Here is a 20,903-nt window from a genome sequence, read left to right as displayed (position 1 = left end):
ATAAGTGATAAAAATAGCAAAACATAACTAAAATGGTAACAGTGCTAGTAAAATAAAACAACCACAACTACCTAGGAAAGGACAAGGCAAATGGAGTGGTGGTTCCCTCTATATTCATTGTGTGTGTGTGTGTGTGTGTGTGTGTGTGTGTGTATTATATAGTATATTTGTAATATATATATATATATATATATATATATATATATATATATATATTTTACAAATTAGAAAACATACATATTCACAACAAAAGAAAATACAAAAGAAAAAGAAAATACATATAACCAAGGAAAAATATTAGAGAATATTTTGTCTCTTTTCATATTTACAGTTATTTATACCTCTATAAATGCTATTCACATTAAAGGAGTGAAATGAAAGATACGATATCAGAAAAATTAAAAAAAATAAAAATAAAGAAGTAAAAGAAAAAGATCATAGGTGAATTTTTTTTTAAAGTAGATAAGTACTCACTATACATAGCCGTTTCCCATCCATATTTATATTCAATTGTATAGTTTCATCTTGTCCTTATCTACCTTAAGTAAAGTGGTGCTTTTTTGAAAAAGACTTGACCGTTTGCCTCACACGTTTTTAATAATCCGTCCGTTAGAGGTTCCCTCTATATTCTATGGGGCAAAGGAAACTTGCTCTCCTTTGAGCCATAGCCCTCAATCTCTAACCTCCATTTCTCCCATGCAAGTGCTTGCATCTGGGGAAACACTGGTGGGGGGCAAAAAGTTCCCTGCCATCTTTGACAGTGCACCGTAGATGTGCAGTGCCACAGAGAGGCCCTCCCCTCCACACAGAGACCTATTGTCATAATGTTGGGCATTTCACAAATTCAGAAAAATAGATGAGATGAAATCTGGCATAATGGCGCTTCCAACCCAACCCCCATTTACTTGGAAGTAAGCCCTGTGGAATGTGGTGGGACTTGCTTTCAACTTGTTGTTGTTGTTGTTTAGTCATTTAGTCGTGTCCGACTCTTCGTGACCCCATGGACCAGAGCACGCCAGGCACTCCTGTCTTCCACTGCCTCCTGCAGTTTGGTCAAACTCATGCTGGTAGCTTCTATAACACTGTCCAACCATCTCGTTCTCTGTCGTCCCCTTCTCCTTGTGCCCTCCATCTTTCCCAACATCAGGGTCTTTTCCAGGGAGTCTTCTCTTCTCATGAGGTGGCCAAAGGATTGGAGTCTCAGCTTCAGGATCTGTCCTTCCAGTGAGCACTCAGGGCTGATTTCCTTAAGAATGGATAGGTTTGATCTTCTTGCAGTCCATGGGACTCTCAAGAGTCTCCTCCAGCACCATAATTCAAAAGCATCAATTCTTCAGTGATCAGCCTTCTTTATGGTCCAGCTCTTAAATATGCTTAAAACCAGGTTGTCAATACCTAAGCAGCATTTTCATTTTGCAATGATACCCCTGTTTCATTCTCAAAGGTGTGTCAAAAGTAAATAATTGATCCTTGCTTTACAGGCAGCCTCCAGTATTCAGTCTCTGTCAGGGCTGGTTCAGAGGCAGGTCAGCACTCAAGATGCGGAGACAAACAGAAAAAGTTAGCTCTTCACTCATTCAAGAAAAGAGCATACCAGGCAGTAATGCCTACAATCAGGACTGGCCCCTGTGAAACAGTTGCCAGGACTAAAGGTCTTTGCCTCCTTCTTCCCCCTAAGTTTCCTCCCCATCCGGATGTCTCCCAAGCAGCCTTAAACTATGTCAGGGAGGGACCACCTGTGCTCTTTGTTCTGCCACACAAAGCTCTTCATGACCCTGGAGACAAGCGGGGAGGGGAGCTTACTACAACACGAAAGGCAAGCTCCATGGATGCTTCTACAGCCTCTGTCCCCTCCTCTGCTTCATGTCCTGAGTCTGCACTGCTTTCTGCATCTGGTTCTTTTCTCTCGCTCAAGCCTGTTCCTTCTTCAACATCCAAGCATTCTACCCCTCCCCTCCCATCACCCTCTGACCTGTCCTCAGTGTCCCATCACCACTCCCCATGCTCTGAGCCTTCCTCCTTTGAGGCATCCCTAGGGGGTTCCCCGGCTGGTGCCTCCCACTGGTCCTCTTCATCAAGCCAGTCCCTGACAGTCTCTTTTCATGTCTGCCCTGGTACTCACTGCTCTTCCAGTAGTGTCATTGCCCATTTTGGCAGAGCTGCCTTTCTTTGAACACTGTCTCATTAACCTATGTGAAAGTGAACTCACTTTGTGATGGCTACATAATTTAATAACTTATCCTTTTGCTTCTTCTTGTCTGTTCAGCCAAGAAGGACATGTCTGACTGCTTTCATTTCAGAAACCACTCAACCTTTAGCCTTAAAGTTGTCCTTCTATCTGTGACCTTTCATCATATATCATATATCAATTTCTCTTGAGATCCCTCATATACTAACTGGAAAAGCCAGCAAAGTGGACTGATCATTTCGTGTTATGCCAAACGTTGCTTATTCAAATATCCTTGATACTGCCTTTTTTTGGATAGGAATATAAATGTTTGCTTTTAAACATGCTTCAATAAACATGACTCAAAATGAAGGACAATGCTAATTCTGTATTATGTATGTATAGCACTTTCAATATGGTATAAATAATTTTGGGACAGTTCTCCTGTATCCCTGCCTTCTTCACGACAACTTAATCAACATTCTTGCCTAGAGCTTTGCTTCTCTTTGAAGACCTGTGCAAAACCACTGCCACTCACTGAAACTCCTTTTCCTTTTAAGAATGCTAAATATTATTGCGATGTAAAGGCAAATATTGTAAGATTAAGAGTGCAATCCTTCCGGCAGTAAAACACAGATAAAACAAACTGGCCTTGCCACGTAGGTAAGTAATGAAAAGTCACTTTGTTGTGATTTCTTGTAATGCTCTGCTGAAGTCTATCACCCAATTTATCAAAAGTTTATTTCTCTTGTGGAAGAGGCTTCTATAATTTGACCTGGCCTCTTTTTCAGGGCACTTTAGATTTTTGATTAATTTTTTTTTAAAAAAAACATTTTTTTTAAAGAATTTTCAGTAGGTGCAGGGCTGAGTTTACCTTATCCGTGTCAGGAAGCCATGGGTGGGGTGCATATTTTCCTTTCCATTAAACCTTTCTCCAGCTCTTTGCAGCCTCCCCAGGTGCCTGCACTTCCTGATCTGGAAAAGGCCCATAGGGGAAACTGATGTCTTCCCACGAGTTTTAATTAAAACAATGGAAACATGGGAGATTGGCTACAGAGAATATTATATCAGTACTACTGTAGATTTCATTTTTAAGGGAAGTCCTTCCTTTTATCTTAAAAAAAATGCACACTGATTTCTTTAAAATTAAAAGGATTGCACTTAAAAGAAAAACAATGAAAATATGTCAGGTGCACAGTAGGCAGTCTCCCAAACTTCCCATGGTTACAAAAAAGCACAGCTAAGGATAATATGGCATTTGCAAGCAATGTGGGCACCCAGGAAGGCTGCCGAGGTCAGACCACTGGGGAAAGGGTTTGTAGAATGGAAGAAAGGACATATACACATAAAAACCTTGAAAATGAATTCAAAAATCCCTGCAGCCCCCCTTTGGTAAGCCTACTGACATTTCTTCTCTCTGTTAATAATTTTCTGGTGCAATTGCTTGTCTCGTAAATTGATGGGAAATGGTTACAAAAGGCACAGGAGAAACCTTCAGCACAGCACTTCTTTTTTTAACATCTAAAAAATGGAGATGCAAATCAGCTTTCAGTTTATTTTGGTTCTGTTGCCAGACCACGAGGAGAAGTGATCAATTTCCAGAAGCATGTCTGATTCCGAAAGGCAGCAGCCACACATCTTTCTCACCCCACCTTAACTCATAACACATCGCAAGTAAAAAGAATATGAGTTGATGCAATCTCGCCTTCAGTTTCCCTACACCTGTAAGCAGCTCAGCGAACTGGAGCTGTTTGGAACATTCAAAGTATATCAGATATTTTCAAGCCAAACCCCCCATAGCATTGCAGATGTGCTTGTTTTGAACCACAGTCCCAAGAGAAGGCTTGAATGTGCTAACTGGGATTCTGTAATTTCAGTCAAACATCAATTAGTCATCAGATGATGTAATTCAAAAGGGTATTACACACTGGATAATAAAACACATTTGTTGATGCTGTTTAAGGGGGGGGGACTAATCATTCTAAGGTACTGACAGGAGGAGCCAACCTTTTGTGGGGTGGGGGGAGCACAGGCGGGACAGAAAAGGTAGGAGGGACTTCAAATTAATTAAACCAACTCCCTCCCCATATCTACTATGTTCAGCTCATTCTGCCCTGGTAGAGAGAATTTGGTTTCTTTGGTGGGCAGAACGAGCTACAATCAGGAGAAACAGCACAATATACATGATTTGGTACAACAAAAATAAAATGTGTGCACTTGTAAATTCTCTAATATATTTAGAATCAATTGAACACACGTCTGTCAATCTTTGAAAGTCCGAAGAAGTATAATAAGTCTATGGTTGAAACAAAGTAATAGATGCTATCCTGTGGGCTAATCAATGATTCTGACGCTTTACACTTGTTGTAAGACTGTCTTTAAGATGACAGCTATGGAATCCATTGGATCGTTTGATATTTTCTGATAAAACCTTACATCAGATAACAATTTCCTAGCCTCCATGATGTATTGCTGAATATTTTGGATAACAATACCACCCCCTTTGTCCCACATGATATTTGGATCATGTGATAAGGTTTTTAAACAATCATGTTGAAGCCTGGACAATCTATGGGGTATGTACCTTTGTTCTTCTTACTGTAGTTGTAGCATATGGATTGTAATGTGTGAAGTCTATATAGTTTTCATGTATACAGGTCATTGTTTCATATTTGAATTCTTTTGTAGTTGTGCTGAAGAAGATTCCAGCGAAACAGTCAGATTATCCGGGATCACTGTCCGTTGTTATTCACCTACTACTTCAGCACCATAAACGCCTAAAAAAAGAGCCAGTGTGGTGTAGTGGTTAAGAGCGGTAGTCTCGTAATCTGGGGAACCGGGTTCGTGTCTCCGCTCCTCCACATGCAGCTGCTGGGTGACCTTGGGCCAGTCACACTTCTGTGAAGTCTCTCAGCCCCACTCACCTCACAGAGTGTTTGTTGTGGGGGAGGAAGGGAAAGGAGAATGTTAGCCGCTTTGAGACTCCTTAAAGGGAGTGAAAGGCGGGATATCAAATTCAAACTCTTCTTCTTCTTCCTCTTCTTACTGCTTAGCCCACAGGATAGCATCTATTACTTTGTTTCAACCATAGACTTATTATACTTCTAGGGACTTTCAAAGATTGACAGACGTGTGTTCAATTGATTTCAAATATATTAGAGAATTTACAAGTGCGCACATTTTGTTTTTGTTGTACTAAATTATGTATATTATGCAATAAGAATTACAGTGCTATCTAGTATATTAATCTAAGGCAAGCAAGAAGAATTTTCACCGAGACACAAGTTGTCAACCAGTACCTATCTTCCCATGCAATGAGCAGTTGCAAGGGAGTGTTGGGTCTAAGGCAGGCTGTCAGTTCATGTGGGGTGACAGCAAGGCCCAGGAGACTGGGCTAGGGGGCATAACCAGAGCATAAGCCCTAGAACTCTTTGCCATATGCAGAGATTCTGTAGCAGGTGCATAGCGGACTCATATGCCAGCTCAAGGGAAGTAATAGTACCGCTCTATTCTGTCTTGGTCAGACCACATATGGAATACTGTGCCCATTTCTCGGTGACACAATTTAAGAAAGATCTTGATAAGGTGGAACGTGTGCTGAGGAGAACAACCAAGATGAACAAGGCTCTGAAACTGAGCCTTATGAGGAAAGGTTGCTGAGTATGTTTAGCCTGACAAAGAGGAAACTAGAGGAGGTATGATAGTCATCTTCAAATATCTTGTGCTATCACATGGAAGATGGAGCAAGCTTGTTTCTCCTGCTCTGAGAGCCAGTGTGGTGTAGTGGTTAAGAGCAGTGGACTCGTAATCTGGGGAACCGGGTTCGCATCTCCGCTCCTCCACATGCAGCTGCTGGGTGACCATGGGCTAGTCACACTTCTCTGAAGTCTCTCAGCCTCACTCACCTCACATAGTATTTGTTGTGGGGGAGGAAGGGAAAGGAGGTTGTTAGCCGCTTTGAGACTCCTTAGGGTAGTGATAAAGCGGGATATCAAATCCAAACTCTTCTTCTTTTTCTTCTGGAGGGTAGGACTCAAACCAATGGCTTCAAGTTGAAAGAAAGGAAATTATCAAAGCACTATCCCTTAGTTTGCCTTGCAAGAGGATAAAATGGGATAACCCTCAGCTATTTGGAGGAAGTGAGTTATGTAGCACATCTACGTAGTACATAGATGTATACAGGGGTGTTTCCCCATATTTAGCTGTATAGGAGGGCTGGGGAACCTGTGACCCACCAAAGGTTGCTGACTTATGACTCTCATCATCCCTAACTGGTGACCATATTGTCTAGTATTGGTGGGAATTGAAAAACAACCAGTGGTTTGCAAGCTCCCTGCCTTTGCTCTAGAAAATGCATGAGGTAGTACTGTTTCAAGGAGAACAAAGGGGGAGAGATGCAAAAGAATTAACAAAGGATAAGACTATCCTGTTAGGCTTAGCACAGAGAGAAGGTAAGTAAAGGTGGGGGGTCATGATTAGACCAGTCAACAAGCAATTTTGTAAGAGGATGGGTTTGACCTATTAACCAATCTTCATTCAAAATAGTCCACTGGTAAAACTGGTTTCTGACCAGAGGTTGCAACTCTGCTTGTTTCTTCTTCTTCTTCTTCTTCTTCTTCTTCTTCTTCTTCTTCTTCTTCTTCTTCTTCTTCTTCCACAATCAGCACTTCAGATAGAAACATACGCACACAAATGTACTCTTCAATATGCAGTGGTGCCCCGCAAGATGAATGCCTCGAAAGACGGAAAACTCACTAGACAAAAGAGTTTTCCATTTTGGAGGTGCTTCGCAAAACGAATCTCCTATGGGCTTGCTTCGCAAGACGAAAATGTCTTGCGAGTTCCTGCGGGTTCCCCCCCCTTTTTCTAAGCTGCTAAGCCGCTTATCAGCTGATCCGATAAGCCGATAAGCCGCTAAAAGCCGCTAAAAGCCACTAATAGCGCTAATCCGCTAATCCGTCAATGGGCTTGCTTCGCAAGACGAAAAAACCGCTAGACGAAGAGAATCACAGAACGGATTCTTTTCGTCTTGCGAGGCACCACTGTAAATGTGCCTAGCTTAGATGAAGAACTACACATATAATGGCATGTTATGTGTACAAATCATGGCCTAACCAATAAGCTCGCCCCTGTGCTTGCTTAGTTCAGGTGTGATAATCATCCCAAATCTGGATGCAGGAGGAAAGAGTTGTGTTTTGTTTTTTTCCGCTCTACCCCAAATGACACAGATAATGATCACCACCACTATGGACCACTTATCTGACCACAATAATGCCCAACCTCACTTGCTACAGACATTTACACTTATGGAGGCAAGATGTTATGCCTACAAACAATTCTAATTGTTTGAAGGTTAAAAAAAGAAGGAAAGAAAGATATCAGAAGAAAAGTGATTCTTTAGCTTCAGTATCTCAGAGGTGAAATGGTAATGCAAATTCCTACATATCCAGGCTGGTGGAATTCTGCTCTGAGAACAAAGGTTACTGAATAGATCAATGGCAATTGAATCGCATTCACAGTTCAATTGACTTTGCCCAGAGAAACAATGACTTACAGCGCAGGCATTTTTAAGGATGATGTAGCAAGAAAATCCATTTCATTATGGAATTAATTGAAATGTCTCATGACATAAATGGTATGAAATGTTGTCTGTGACACTGTTACTATTCACCTGATGGCCAAGGGATAGGATATTTGCCTAAAAAACATGGTCAAATAGCACCAATTATAAGGAATAACAATGACAATAGGCATTGGGTTTATCCCTCATTCCTTAGCTGTGTATTTATTTATTGAGAGAAAATAATATCTATGATCTGACAATGGTTTGATCCTCAGCATTCAAGCCTAGCAAAACTATTGAGATGTAGTGGCACTGAGTCTGAGTCTTGTTTCCAAGTTGGGTACAGAACACACTATGTGTGTTTGATGAAAGTTACTGGAGTCTTTGTAGAACTTCTCAAGTACCTACTGTCCATTAGTCCAGTTAATAAAGATGCCATCAACATATTTCAGGTGGACAAGAGGCTTTGGAGAGCAGGAGCTAAGAAAGCATTGTTCCCAGTCAGACATGGAGATGTCAGCATACTCACAAGATCAGGGGTTCATTCACCTGCTCAACTTCCAGTGTGGCATATTCCAACATCTGCCAGCAGTGCCCTTTTATATTCTACATAGGTACAGGTAAAAGGTAAAGGACCCCAGGATGGTTAAGTCCAGTCAAAGGCGGCTATGGGGTTACAGCGCTCATCTCGCTTTCAGGCCAAAGGAGCTGGAGTTTGTCCACAAACAGCTTTCCGGGTCATGTGGCCAGCATGACTAAACCACTTATGGAACACCGTAACGGAAACCAGAGTGCACGGAAACGCCGTTTACCTTCCTGTGACAGCGGTACCTATTTATCTACTTGCACTGGCGTGCTTTCAAACTGCTAGGTTGGCAGGAGCTGGGACAGAGTGCGAGGATTCAAACCACCAACCTTCTGATTGGCGAGCCCAAGAGGCTCAGTGGTTTAGACCACAACACCACCCGCATCCCTATACTTTACCTTACCTGTATTCTACATAACTAGCTTGCCTCTGCACACACACACACACACACACACACACACACCAGTCCTTAATGCCAATATATTCTTTCATCATGTTTTCAGTGGAGGAAATGAAGGAAAGAAACAATAAAAATGAATGGAAGAGATTCATCTCCACTATGCATTCAGTAGGTTGTTTAGGCAAGTCACTATCTCACCACCCCCCACAATGCTTCAGTACAGTGAATGCTCAGGTTGCAAACATGATCCATGTGGGAGGCACGTTCGCAATCTGTAGCGTTCGCAAGCAGCAGTGCCACGTCTGCATATGCGCAAAGCACAATTTAAAACATCTGTGCATGCACGAGCACCGAAACCTGGAAATAACCTGTTCCGGTACTTCCGGGTTCAGCGTGGTGCACAACCCGAAAATGCGTCTGTAACCCGAGGTATGACTGTACAGTGGTAATAATATTGACTTACCTTATAGGAATGTTACAAACATTTCTCAGGTAAGGTGTGTGGTAAATTGTGAGTGCTAGCTGGATGCATATGAAAGTATAGCCATGGATGAGTAAGCTAACTACAGGTTCCACACAAGGCTCATATTGAGGAGATTTCACCCCTCCCATACACAAGAATCTCCTGATGATCTCCTGATGGTCTCTGCTGGCTCTCCAGAGAGGAGGAGGCGTGTCCTGCCTATCTACTTATTCTGCCCAGCAACATATCAGTGTGTGTGTGAGTGAGAGACAGTCAGTCAGTGTATCGGAGAAAGTGAGAGTGTTAGAGATTCTAGAGATAAGATTGCTGCTAAGTGCAGCTGCAGACTCTCAGTGTAGCATTGATTTATGCTTAGAATATTCAGCTCTGTATATAGTTTTGTATCATAGTTGTAGTTACAGAATAAAAGGAAGATATTCTACAGAGCTGCTCTCCGAGTGGTTTATACTCTGCAAGACTCTGCAAAACTCTGCTGCGCAACGACTGTATTATTGAGACAGCGAATCCGGTGCTCTCAGCTCTAAGCTGTGAGTCCACAGCACTGTGACCTGTTCCTGTGAGAAAGGAGGTCTCTGGCGGTGCTTTCCAGCTCGCCTAGCCCAGTCGGGGTTGAGGTACATGAGTCCAGTTGGTGCACTGGCTCTAGGGCAATGCTGACACATATCTCCAAAGTAGGGATGCAAACGTTGGTTTTTTGTTTTGCTTTTTTGTATTCAAGAGCAGCCATGCTCTGCTTCTACAGAGAGATGTTGCAAATAAAGCAAACATTTTCAAGCATTATTTCAAAACCTCAGAAAGAAAAGCGGTGAGTTACTGTAGAGCGTGCTGTTGTGATCCTCTGGCACAACTAAGTCCATTGCAATCCATAGGCCGACTGTGTCATAAGATTGGGCTGCAAGTCAGTTGCACAGGATGGGAAAGGAGACGCAATTTTTTGGTCCTCTGACCCAGCGCCGAAGAGCAAGAGCAAGCCAGTCGACCTTTTGACAGGGTGAAACGTTGAGAAATATGAAACCAATCAGCTTTGAGATGGAGATCTAGGATAAGCAGCAGCAATTTGCTCAGCACTTGGATGGGAATAATGGAAAACATTAAGTAATAGCAAGTCTGTCAACACTTTGGGCAGGAAGCCATTCACGCTTATAGCCGGGCTGCAAACTAACCAATCAGAAAGCACTGCTCTTGTGAATGTTACACATTCATTTTTACAGATAAGCACCTCAAACATGGAATGCCAATCTTCAGCAAGGCAGAAATATCCCCATTTCCAAGCTACTGCCCTTCTCCTGATCCCCTACCTTGCAGATTTGCATGGTATTAATATAAATCAGTTATGTTGCGTGGAAACGATAGGAAGGGTAGAAAAGGAGGTTTCTCAGTAGCCTGTGGGCTAGGGAGGGAAAAGGAAGAAAACCCTGGCTAAATAGTTAATCATTTGTCTAAAAAATAAAATAAAATAGCAATTAAGTCATTTTTCAATAATCCCAAAGCAGCCACCCCAGTCTTTTCCTTCTGCCAATGCTCTGCCAGGAAAGCATTCTCCAACTGCAAAACCCCAGATTAATTTTAACCAGTATATCAATATAGGATTTGAAATCTTTTAAAAGCTGCAAAGCCTCCAAATTATTAGAAGGGCATTTAGTTTCCTTTTCAGATCCATAGGGCTTACAATTACACGGTGACTGAGGATGTAAATTATGATGTTTGAATTAATGTGCTTTATTTATTCCTTTCACCCAGCACCGAGAGATCAATATAGCTTCAAATGTCAGATTTCAGCTGGAGAATTTTACTCAGCATAAATTCCTCATAAATAGGCTAACATATAAAGGCTAGAGAAGGGAGGGGAGAAGCAAACACAACTCTAAACAGATTAATTTCACTGTTATCTGCAATATCTGAGTCACTGCTTATTGTCACAAATTAAGACCAGCGTCGAAAAGTTAAGTTGAGAAAATGAGTGATGCTTTTTTCGGTATCCTCAAAGCTTACGAGGGGAGAAATGCAATTATACTGCCTCTGATGTCTGCATACAAAGTAGATAGTTGCAGAACTATGTATAGGTCTTCGTGAAAATTCTGGGCTTTAAGGAATCCATTACTTGAGTAATAGGGCATCAACATGGCATCCACTGAAACACATGTGCCCACAGAGTCCTCTTCTGATGCCCACAGGGCCATGTCTCCTTTCCCTCTTGAAAGAAGCCTTTTATTATAGTCAACAGAAAGCCTTTATCAGGCCCAACTGAGCGAGAGAGTGTGAGTGGTTGCAGAGTACATGCAGATGTGTGCAAGATACCCACAACAGTTTGTGTATTTTGCAAATGCACCCATGGGCCAAAAAAAGGTTAGTGGCTACTGATTTATGAACTCCTGCACTCCCTACACACACACACACACACGCACACAGTACCTAACTGTTAGCCTGCTCATGCCACAGTGTCCATGCTTTTGGGCCAGGAATGGGCAACTGAAAGCCCATGAAATAACAGAATAAAAATATATCTTCCTTTTTCATGGCAGAACAGCATGTTCCATGGCATTATATTGTCATCACAGCATCTGAAACAAGTATAACAATCTAAATATCTGGTATCGCCAACAGAAAATGAAGAAAGAAAGAAAGAAAGAAAGAAAGAAAGAAAGAAAGAAAGAAATGAAAGGAGTTACACAGAAATGACTGGGATATATGAAATGTTTGGGGGCACATTACTTTCTTTGCAAAACATGGTTCTGCATGCAACCAAGTCTTCTTCTCCATCCCATGCCATAAGGATATCAATGGCTATGAATTATGATAGGATCAGAATCAGTAGACCTCAAAATATGGGGTGTTTGACTTTATATAGACATTGGGTTGGTCCTTGTAGGAAGATACTTGATTGTATCTCATCCCGCATCCTCTGGTCTGATTTAGTAGGGAACCTCTTGTGCATGCAAGGCACTACAGTGTGTAATTTTAGATAAGCCATCTCAGTTTCTGATTTTATCCCAGAATGTCCCGTTTTCCCTTAGAATGTCCCTCTTTTCATCAGATAATTGTTGGAGGGTACAGAGCCATATGACCTCCAAGCCAAGGAGATAGGTAACTAACTATACAACCTTTAGAAGACATCTGAAGGCAGTCCTGTATAGGGAAGTTTTTAAAATGTTTTATTATGTTTTTTATATGTTGGAAGCCACCTAGAGTGGCTGGGGCAACCCAGTCAGATGGGCAGAGTATAAATTATTATTAGCATTATTGGATGCCCCTGTTTTCATTGGAGAAATGTTGGGAGTGCATGCCTTTAAGAGTCCATTGATACACAAGGTTCCCTTGCTGCAGAAAACAGCAAGGATAATTGTGCTAAAGGGACAGACATGAAGCATGCAAAGTTGAATTTTTTCTCAATACTCCCTTAAAGCAAATAAACAGAAGGCCATGCCTGGCACAAAATACTATACCTTAATCAAAAAGACAAAACAATGAGGTGTAGAGGTGCGAAAAGGAAGGGGGAAAAAGCCGTTTGCAAAAGAAAAATCTTCCCTATAACTGAAACATTTTCCTCTGCCTGAAAGCTTTCTCATTGGGCACAGAAGCCTAACAATGTTAGCTCTTTCATGTTTCCAACATGGCAGGTTGTCTGATCTTGTAAATGAATGCATATTCTGAATATAGGCCTCAGGCTTCTGGCAAGTTGCTAGTGAATCCCCTCAGGCACAATATCCATTGATTTACAAAACAAATGGAACCACTTCAAAACAGAGCGATGCATACGTTGGAAGGCCTAATAAGATATTTCAGGCAAGGTGGTTATGGCTACAGACTTCCTGTCACATGCACACATTGGGGAGGAGACGTCATACTGAGTGCAACATGCCATAGCCTACAACACATTTGTCGACGGTAAGGTAAAAGGTAAAGGTAAAGGATCCCTGGATGGTTAAGTCCAGTCAAAGGCGACTATGGGGTTGTGGCGCTCATCTCACTTTCAGGCCAAAGGAGTTGGTACTTGTCCACAGACAGTTTTTGGTCATGTGGCCAGCATGACTAAACTGCTTCTGGCACAACAGAACACCATGATGGAATCCAGAGCGCATGGAAACGCCGTTTACCTTCCCGCTGCAGGGGTACCTATTTATCTACCTGCACTGGCATCTTTTCATACTGCTAGGTTGGCAGGAGTTGGGACAAAACAATGGGAGCTGACCCTTGTTGGCTATTTGCAGTTTAGTTGTGCTGCAGATAGCTTGCTGGGAAGACCATGCATTACAAGGAACTGAAAAATAACTTTATCAAGGTTTTAAAAACGAAAAACTCCTTTTACATTAAATATATCAACAAGCATGACCCAACCACCAACCCATCCCCCAGGGTACTGCGAGAGCTAGGTGCTGCTCTTTATATACTATACCCAATTGCTGACACAGCTTAATTAACACAACTTAGCAGCACCTGCTATACTGTTTCACAGCTGTAAAACTGGGTCTCATTATTTGGTCTGGCCCTTAAAGACATACACATCTTGTGGAACAATAATGAACCTTCACATTTAAAGAGACCATTCAACAACCCTGTCGTGGGGATTTGAACCGCTGACCTTCTGATCGGCAAGCCCAAGAGGCTCAGTGGTTTAGACTACAGCGCCACTTGGTATCAGAACTCGATGAGTAGTAAGCCTTAAACTGGCTATCTGAGGAATCTCAGCCAGTGATTCATTCTGCGCATCAGCACCAAACTTTGTCTAAATGATAAGCATTTAGAATGATGGATCCTGGGCACCCTTGCAGCAAGAGATGCTCACTTGAATGTCCACCTACTACTTTTGTAGGCTCCCAACATGATGCAACATCCTGATTTCCCATGAACCAGGGGCGATGGAGCTTGTATGTTTTTCCTGCACCCACATCATGTATTAGTTTATCCAATTTCATGAAAGCCTAGAGAGGGGTACAGTTCACAGTGCTTCCTGATTGAATGTATTGGGCTCAGAAGACATGCCTACCTAAACCAGGCTCATTTATTGCTACAACCCAGAGAGGAATTGTGGGAGGGTGCGGTTCTTGCCTTGTACATCAACTGAGCATTACAAGACAACAAAATTAAGTGACCACAATGAACTTACAAGCTTTGGCAATGCTATCCTTTAAGAGATGGCTCCTGGAATAGTTCCCAGGACTGTAGCAATTTGTGTACAAGCGTTGAAAAAAGGACCCATCTGTCCAACTTGCCTGCAGTTGAACCTGTGAAATGTAGCTAGAATCTGGACTCTGGTGTGATTGTTGACCTCTCTGCAAAACATGCCTGGCTATGCAGGCAACCACAGGAGCCATATCATAGCTGCATCATGCTGTGTCAAAGCAGCTCCAATCCATTATGTTGGCACCCCATCAACTACCATTCTACACAAAGGCTTCCTCTACCAGCAGCTGTGTATAAATTTCTACTCCCTCTATCTGAAAAGCTAAACTGTTTACAATTTAAACTTGGGGCAGCTTCAAACATGCCTGCCCATCACTTGATTGCAAATTGGTCTTACTGAATTTTTCATACCCACAGGCGAACCACCAAAGGGAAACTGCATCACCTCACCTCACCTCAGACCCAACATTTTACAACAATGGCAGCTCAACGATTTGGCTGCAAGTCATCAAGTGTTGAGTAATCAAGCAGTGTGTGTGTGTGTGTGTGTGTGTGTGTGTACTGGCCCTTTTTTATTTGTATACATAGCAAAAGTGAGGATGTTGACAGAATTAAGTTACAGCTGTGTGACAAGTTTTCAGTGGCTCAGTTTTAGGTGATGATAATGATGGCATAAATTAGATGCTAGTTGTAAGAAGGTAAAAATAGAATGCAAAGTTCTGAAATATTCATAATCGGAAAATGCAAAAACAACAACCCAACTCTCCTTTCAAAGCATCTTCCACTATTATAATCAAGAAACTCAAAGCAGCTATTACTTGTGCATAAAGCCTCAGTTTTGAAATGAATTGTTTTTAGCCAGCAACGCTGATAGCTTTATATATATTGTAAAGTAAATAACAACAATAGCAGAAAACCTTAGACTATCCACCACAGAATCTGGGTTTATTGACCTACCCATAGCTGGTTAGGAAATCTAAATAGGACAGAAGCAGGAGCCATAAACACTTGCAGTTGAGGGCTGTTTCACACATTTCATTATTCTTGTTTCATTCCTAAAATTGCTGGGACTATAAATCCCATTATTCCTGACATACTCCCTGGGGATGATGTGTGCCAAACAACATTTGATGAGTGCCACCCCTGTTTTAGATTTACTCCTAAAAAATAAACAAAATGTGTCATACTGGGACACTCATCTGCAAGCCATGACGGGCTGCAGTGTGTACACTTAATGGCAAGTCAGGGTGTGCGTCTGTGGAATGTTTAAAATGGCACTGAGATTGCAATTTGACAATCTTGCTTCATCCAAATTTATCAGTAAACATCTAAGCTGTGCATGCAGCCTGATCTCAAAGTCCCAGCTCAGCAGCCCTAATCAATACAACAAGCAGACGGCTAGTTTTTTTGGTTGTAAGACATTCCTGTCTCTTAACTTGATGTTTTCTCACGGAAAGGACACCTACCAGCCTGATCCCGTGAGGAATTCGGTTCTGCAGTGATAGAAAAACTTGGACACAGCATACACAACCCTGTTCTGCACCTCATACATGCAAACAAACACCCTTCTTGCTACAGAATGGAGGTGCCAAGAGGTTCCTTGATAATGGAAGAAATAATGGACTCAACACCATCTGTCTCTTAAAATCCTCTTCCATGGCAAAGGTTTTAGCTAAGCCCTGATGATGGAACCATGGGACCAAATGAGATGAGATACCAACCGCATAATTAGCAATTGTATGATTAGCTTTCTAAAAGTAAATGGCAAGGAGGCCCCAATCCAGATTGGCTTGCTGGCCTGGGGGCTTCGAACAATTTTGCTCCCTGCTTTGATCCCAATCCAGATTGAGAGCCCCATGCCTACAGTTTGGGAGCTTTCACCCCCCTCCCCAATTCAAATAGCAGGTGCAGGTGGCCTGTCACAAACTGGGACTGTGCTGGGTGGGGCACAACATGTCAAAAGAAACATACCACCCCACAATCAGGGTCTCTGTACCTGCAATATACTTAAATTCTTAAAAAGCCACTAACACAAATACAAAGTGATTGGTGCCTTGTCTAGTTTGGCCCTCAGTATGTGATTCAGCTATAATAATAAAAATGAAGAATGTGTTTTACAGAGAGCCAGAGTGTTCTACAGATATCGTATTGGAGATTTTGGTCCAAATCCTATCTCAAATTCTCAATGAACTGGCAAGTTTAAGTCTCTGGATTGTACCACATTCAGGGTGTAGGTGGGGATTCATATAACTGAATGCATTTTCAGGGTGTACTGCATGTACTCAGAAGTGGTATAGTCCAGACACGAGTTTATCACCTCAGTAGAACTTGAAACCTGCTTAAGGATCCATCAGGTGGCCTTTGCATATCCCTGGGTGGTGGAGCCAAAATACTGTGGGAGCTCTGGGACTTCTGAGGCCTCTTTTCTCCCTTATGCTCTCTGAACACCACAAGAGGTAGCAGAAGACTCTCTGGAGCGGGCTCCACGAGGAGTCGGAGTTAGCAGAAGAAATATTAACAGATCTGGAGCAAGCCTGGGTCTGTGCACAAAGCTCTTGGGATTCTGGTCCGTAAATCCTCACCTGTAATCTGGAATCGCCATACTTATATCGCAGAGCCATTTGGAGAACCAACAAGGTAAAAGACATATATTACAAGTAAATAACTCAGTTTTTCTCATGTGGTTCCAGAGAACCTTTTTCATACCTTTATGGCAGTGGAGGCAATCTGAATATGGTGGAGTCTTCTCAGGGTGCTGTCCCGGTCAATGAAGTACGAGGCTGCCAGTTGGTGTAGTGTTTCCAGTGTCACTGTGGTACTGTTAATGCTGGGATCACTTGCTTCTGATCTCTTACTCAGCTTCCGCTTGTCCACAAAAATGGTGAGTGACTCCTCTCCTGCAGAAGCAATATAACAACATTATCAGTTAAAGTTGCCATGATTATTATTATTTTTCCATAACGAGAGATGGATGGGTTGTTAATTTTTGTTCTCTAAGTTTCTCATTTTCTCCACTGTTAAATTCACTTCTTCACAATTCTACAGGAATTTGCATTTCTTTTTTAAATTGTGAATCTTCATCAGCATTTTCCTATGATTCCCCCCCCCCTAACATATGTGTTTGTATGCAATTTTGACTAATGCACAGGTTTTGCAAGCATTTTCACCCAATAAAATGTTTTTGTATTTTTGTATGTTCTTTTCATTAATATATTCATTTTATGTACACATTTTGTTAGAATTCCTGCTCCATGATTGCAGTCATGGGATTTTTGTCTATCACATGACGGTATAGTGTAGGACAAGCTCCCGACACATTTCCCTAATGCGCAGTTTTGTAAACATTTTTTTTAAAGGTATATTTTATTAAATTTCCGAAAAAATCACGTAAACATTCTAATACACAACAGATTTTTCTAACATTTTATCTACTTCCCATCCCTTTTTCCATGGTGTTTTTTATTTCTCCCCCTTGCTGCACCTTATCTCCCCTCTCTTAAATCCTAACAAGAATACAGTAATCTCTACTGCCTTCTGTTGCTCATAGTTCAAATCCTGATTGCAAATTCACCGTAGTATAATATTTCTTTAAACAGTCTGAAAAAGGCAACCATCTTCCATAAAGCAATTATCATTCTCTTATTCTAGTGGTTAGCTTTGCTGATTCAACATTGTCCATAACTCTACTTATCCATTCTTCTTTGGTGGGAATGTCTTAATCTTTCCATTCTTATGCATAAAGAATCCTAGTTGCTGTAAAAATGTATAAAGCTAAAGGGCCCCTGGACGTTTAAGTCCAGTCAAAGGCGACTATGGGGTTGCGGCGCTCATCTCGTTTTCAGGCCAAGGGAGCCGACATTTGTCCACAGACAGCTTTCCGAGTCATGTGGCCAGCATGACTAAACCGCTTCTGGCACAACGGAACACCGTGATGGAAAGCAGAGTGCATGGAAACGCTGTTTACCTTCCCACCAGTGCGGTACCTATTTATCTATTTGTACTAGCATGCTTTTGAACTGCTAGGTTGGCAGGAGCTGGGAAAGAGCAACGGGTGCTCAGCCCATCATGGGGAATCGAACCGCTGACCTTCCAATCGGCAAGCCCAAGAGACTCAGTAGTTTAGTTCACAGCACCACCCACGTCCCCTAACTGCTGTACATAAACAACTTAACCATCATTTTTGGAATTTCTGTTCCTATAAGACAGTTTTGTGAACATTCTTTGGTTGGAGTAGTGCATTGCAAAATTCAGAGAAGAGGTCCTATCTCTCTTTTGTTACTCCCATTGCTTCCCAATTACGTTGTGTGAGAGGGGAAACAAGGCAGTGACCGATCCTCAAGCACAGAAGATAAAGCGATGATATAGTTAACATGAGGATTAATGTGGGAGAAAACTGGAGATTAATTCTTGCAAACAAATACTTAATTTTCAATTGCAAATAGATGCTTCTGCCACACTTGACACATGGATGAATCTTTTCTTGCCAGCCGTAGTCCACAGGCGTGAAATAGGCTTAGAAGACGATCTAAACATTAGCTAACAAATGGACGTGATTTGGAATACTATTCAAGGTTGTGAGTCTTAAGGACTCAAAAAGGATTAATCACAGTGTGTAGCAAAAGGAGGGAGGGTTAAAAAAAGATTATGCAGCACCATAACCACACAGCTGTGAGTCCTACAAGCTGCAAGAAACATCTGCAAACGTTCTAGAGGCAGTTCTGCCTCAGCTGCCACAAGCAAAATGAAAGTGTGTACAAGTTAATTTTTCTTTCCAGCTCACCAGGACAAAACAAAACCCCAAAGTCCCATTGTGCTACTGGAAGGAATTTTTTTATTTTGACTATGGCAGACCAACACGGCTACCTATCTGTAACTGGACCCAAATTCCCATGTAATCCCATAATTGGTTCATGGGATTATGGGGCCTTTACTCGAGTAATGCCCTTGTCTTGGGCATAGTATTTTACAATGTCTTTGCGAAACCTGAAATGTGCAAGCTATTCCTGAGTCCTCTTCCTGAGTCTAGATTTAATTCTTCACAGGCATACGATATTTTTTTCTAGGCCATAATATGCAGTAGTGAGGCATGGGCTATGACATCATCTTAATTGTGTCAGCCCACCCTGATGTCTGTTGCGTGTTAAGATCACTAAAACTGCCTAGAAATAAATTCAGACATGACTCAGATTTTAGTTTGACGTTTGGCTCAATTTTGGCCACAACTTTATTGATTACAGGCTGTGATTGGTTTGCTTAGGCATTGGTTAAGACTATCTGAACCTGTCCCAGACTATCCAGGACAGGAACAGAACTGACAACTGCCAGTTTCAGAGGTTTGTCAAGGTAAGTATCCTGGGAGATCAATTGAGATGGGTGCCGATCCCTAAGATCACACCCAGAATGCTCCCAGGGGCTCTTGCGTGGCCTTATCCCCCTTTCAGGGGTCGGACAAATGCATGACGAGCCAATAATAATAATAATAATAATAATAATAATAATAATAATTTATTATTTATACCCCGCCCATCTGGCTGGGCCTCCCCAGCCACTCTGGGCGGCTTCCATAAACACAAAAAATACAGTAAAATATCACACGTTAAAAACTTCCCTGAATGGATTCAGGGAATCCGATGGATTCCTTTAATGGAATACCTATGCAGCAACCATCAGAGGGACAGGTCACAGTCATGCCTCGTCCCCTCCACACACATTAATCAATGCCTAACCACAAACCTTACAAAGTTGTGAAGATTTGCTACACGGTAGGCAAAACCCAAAAGGCACCAGACAATAAGTCACGTGGGGAAAATTCCTACCGGGCCCCTGCCCCAAAAGCAGACGACCCACGACGGTATAGCAAGGTCAACACAGACCCTAAATATAGGGAGGGTGGGCGGGTAATCCGGCCAATGGGGTTGCAATTTCTGCAACCCTACTGGTTGGAACAGGTCCCATGCTTCCGAGGGACCAATCGGGTAGCTGTGGCAATCCAAACATACCCACCCCAGCAACAGAGAGTCAGTTGTGGTGACCTCACCGCAACACGTGCTTTCTGGGAGAACCCGATTTGTGTGGAAGGATGAAGGCTGAGGCAGGGAAAAGCACAAGGAACTGAGATGTGATGTCACATCACCCAATTGACTCCTACAACAAAAGTGCCGCCAAAGAGGGATTTGCTGTTTTTAATTAGCATCGGTAAAGAGTCCCGTTGTGGCTACCTCAACAAGGAAGAAGCTGCACAATAGTTAGGAAATGGCAGGCTGCAATAATGAATTAAATCAGCATGGGTCTTAGGAGCAACTTCAGGAACGATTTAAATAGAAATGCAAATCACAAAATGCTGTATAAGAGGCATTAGAATAATACTGTAACAGCTTTAGTTAAATATACATAAATATGACTTGGGAACATGTATTTTTATAATGTGTAATAATAGATGTCCCTATGATTAAAACACTTGGAGCTGTTTTCTGCTTCTAGACATATTTTGCACTGTAGACGTATTCGAAAAGCCTACCTTCCAATTTTCTCTTCTTATTAGTAATGAAAGGAACATAAACCTTCCATTTTAAAACCGCGCAG

General features: G+C 42.0%; 1 protein-coding gene across 2 annotated transcripts in view; it reads right to left on the bottom strand.

The window, feature by feature from the left end:
• Positions 1-20,903, bottom strand: part of BRINP3 (BMP/retinoic acid inducible neural specific 3) — a 257,252-nt gene that overhangs the window by 83,126 nt on the left and 153,223 nt on the right. For both annotated transcript variants that reach the window (XM_083506770.1, XM_083506771.1), the window contains exon 4: positions 17,028-17,218. In XM_083506770.1, the coding sequence (XP_083362896.1) occupies positions 17,028-17,218 (191 nt within the window). The remainder of the gene's footprint in view (positions 1-17,027; positions 17,219-20,903) is intronic.

This window comes from Podarcis liolepis (assembly GCF_965112155.1).
Source record: "Podarcis liolepis genome assembly, chromosome: 6".
Classification (NCBI taxonomy): Eukaryota; Metazoa; Chordata; class Lepidosauria; order Squamata; family Lacertidae; genus Podarcis; species Podarcis liolepis.
This window is presented reverse-complemented; position numbering and strand designations above follow the sequence as displayed.